General features: G+C 51.6%; 1 protein-coding gene across 1 annotated transcript in view; it reads left to right on the forward strand.

Annotated features, from left to right (window-relative positions):
• The window catches only part of LOC127924028 (putative transcription factor ovo-like protein 3), a 4,937-nt gene extending 4,670 nt beyond the window's left edge, over nucleotides 1-267 (forward strand). The window contains 1 exon segment of the mRNA XM_052508366.1: nucleotides 242-267. Coding sequence (XP_052364326.1) covers nucleotides 242-267 — 26 coding nt within the window.
• Nucleotides 268-2,595: the final 2,328 nt, after the last annotated feature.

Here is a 2,595-nt window from a genome sequence, read left to right on the forward strand (position 1 = left end):
GGGCAGGGGGCAGTAGAGGGAGGGAGGGGAGCAGGGGGCAGTAGAGGGGGGCAGTAGAGGGAGGGAGGGGGCAGTAGAGGGAGGGAGGGGGCAGTAGAGGGGGGAGGGATGAGGAGAGGGAGTTGCGTTTTTGACAAAACCATCTACAGGGTCGTATTCATTAGGGCGTGTAAAGTAATGTATTCATGACAATTTAACGTTTCCTATTGGACAGATGCAAGGTCGTCTCTCCCTGTTTCAGGCCATTTACTTCGGTTTGGTGCCTAATGAAAACGACCCAGGTAAATTAAATCTAACGTAGTGGCAACGTGTGAGATTAGGATTGAGATTATGTCTAGTTTGAGATTGTTATGGTTCTTATCAAGAAAAACATATATATTATGCAGTAAAGGGTTTAATATATTTATTTTGTTATAAATTGAATATGTGTGTGTATGTTATTATGAATTTGATTGATAAAAAGAGACAATGTTTGTTTTTGGGTTTACACTTCTGAAAAGGGAAAATGGTATGCTGTAGGAAATCTTTTGCACAACTACATTACCCTATACTACTGTAAGGTGATGTCACTACATTACCCTATACCACTGTAAGGTGCTGTCACTGCATTACCCTATACTACTGTAAGGTGCTGTAACTACATTACCCTATACTACTGCAAGGTGAATTCACTACATTACCCTATACTACAGTAAGTTGTTGTAACTACATTACCCTATACTACTACTGCAAAGGTTGGGGTCAATTCCAGTCAATTCAGGAAGTATTCCAATGCTTTTCAATGAGCAACATTTGGAATCGGAATTTGGTTTGCCTTTGAATAAATAATAACAATAATAATTTATTTATCTTGTATAGCACTTTTCATTACAGAACATAATCTCAAAACACATAAAAAGGAAAATAAACAAACAACACATTTTAAAATAGAGATGGTGGAGAGACTGAATGTCTCTGTTTGACTTGGGATGAAAGGCTGGGAGTTGACAGGAGGGGACCTCGACGATACAGAGACAGGAGGGGACCTCGACGATACAGAGACAGGAGGGGACCTCGACGATACAGAGACAGGAGGGGACCTCGACGATACAGAGACAGGAGGGGACCTCGACGATACAGAGACAGGAGGGGACCTCGACGATACAGAGACAGGAGGGGACCTCGACGATACAGAGACAGGAGGGGACCTCGACGATACAGAGACAGGAGGGGACCTCGACGATACAGAGACAGGAGGGGACCTCTACGATACAGAGACAGGAGGGGACCTCGACGATACAGAGACAGGAGGGGACCTCGACGATACAGAGACAGGAGGGGACCTCGACGATACAGAGACAGGAGGGGACCTCGACGAGACAGGAGGGGACCTCGACGAGACAGAGACAGGAGGGGACCTCGACGATACAGAGACAGGAGGGGACCTCGACGATACAGAGACAGGAGGGACCTCGACGATCCAGAGACAGGAGGGGACCTCGACGATACAGAGACGGGAGGGGGACCTCGACGATACAGAGACGGGAGGGGACCTCGACGATACAGAGACGGGAGGGGACCTCGACGATACAGAGACGAGGAGGGGACCTCGACGATACAGAGACGGGAGGGACCTCGACGATACAGAGACGGGAGGGGACCTCGACGATACAGAGACGGGAGGGGACCTCGACGATACAGAGACGGGAGGGGACCTCGGCGATACAGAGACAGACAGGAGGGGACCTCGACGATACAGAGACAGACAGGAGGGGACCTCGACGATACAGAGACAGACAGGAGGGGACCTCGACGATACAGAGACAGACAGGAGGGGACCTCGAGCGATACAGAGACAGACAGGAGGGGACCTCGACGATACAGAGACAGACAGGAGGGGACCTCGACGATACAGAGACAGACAGGAGGGGACCTCGACGATACAGAGACAGACAGGAGGGGACCTCGACGATACAGAGACAGACAGGAGGGGACCTCGACGATACAGAGACAGACAGGAGGGGACCTCGACGATACAGAGACAGACAGGAGGGGACCTCGACGATACAGAGACAGACAGGAGGGGACCTCGGCTGATACAGAGACAGACAGGAGGGGACCTCGACGATACAGAGACAGACAGGAGGGGACCTCGACGATACAGAGACAGACAGGAGGGGACCTCGACGATACAGAGACAGACAGGAGGGACCTCGACGATACAGAGACAGACAGGAGGGGACCTCGACGATACAGAGACAGACAGGAGGGGACCTCGGCGATACAGAGACAGACAGGAGGGGACCTCGACGATACAGAGACAGACAGGAGGGGACCTCGACGATACAGAGACAGACAGGAGGGGACCTCGACGATACAGAGACAGACAGGAGGGGACCTCGGCGATACAGAGACAGACAGGAGGGGACCTCGACGATACAGAGACAGACAGGAGGGGACCTCGACGATACAGAGACAGACAGGAGGGGACCTCGAGCGATACAGAGACAGACAGGAGGGGACCTCGACGATACAGAGACAGACAGGAGGGGACCTCGACGATACAGAGACAGACAGGAGGGGACCTCGACGATACAGAGACAGACAGGAGGGGAC

The sequence above is a fragment of the Oncorhynchus keta genome, unplaced genomic scaffold, assembly GCF_023373465.1.
Source record: "Oncorhynchus keta strain PuntledgeMale-10-30-2019 unplaced genomic scaffold, Oket_V2 Un_contig_3532_pilon_pilon, whole genome shotgun sequence".
Lineage (NCBI taxonomy): Eukaryota > Metazoa > Chordata > Actinopteri > Salmoniformes > Salmonidae > Oncorhynchus > Oncorhynchus keta.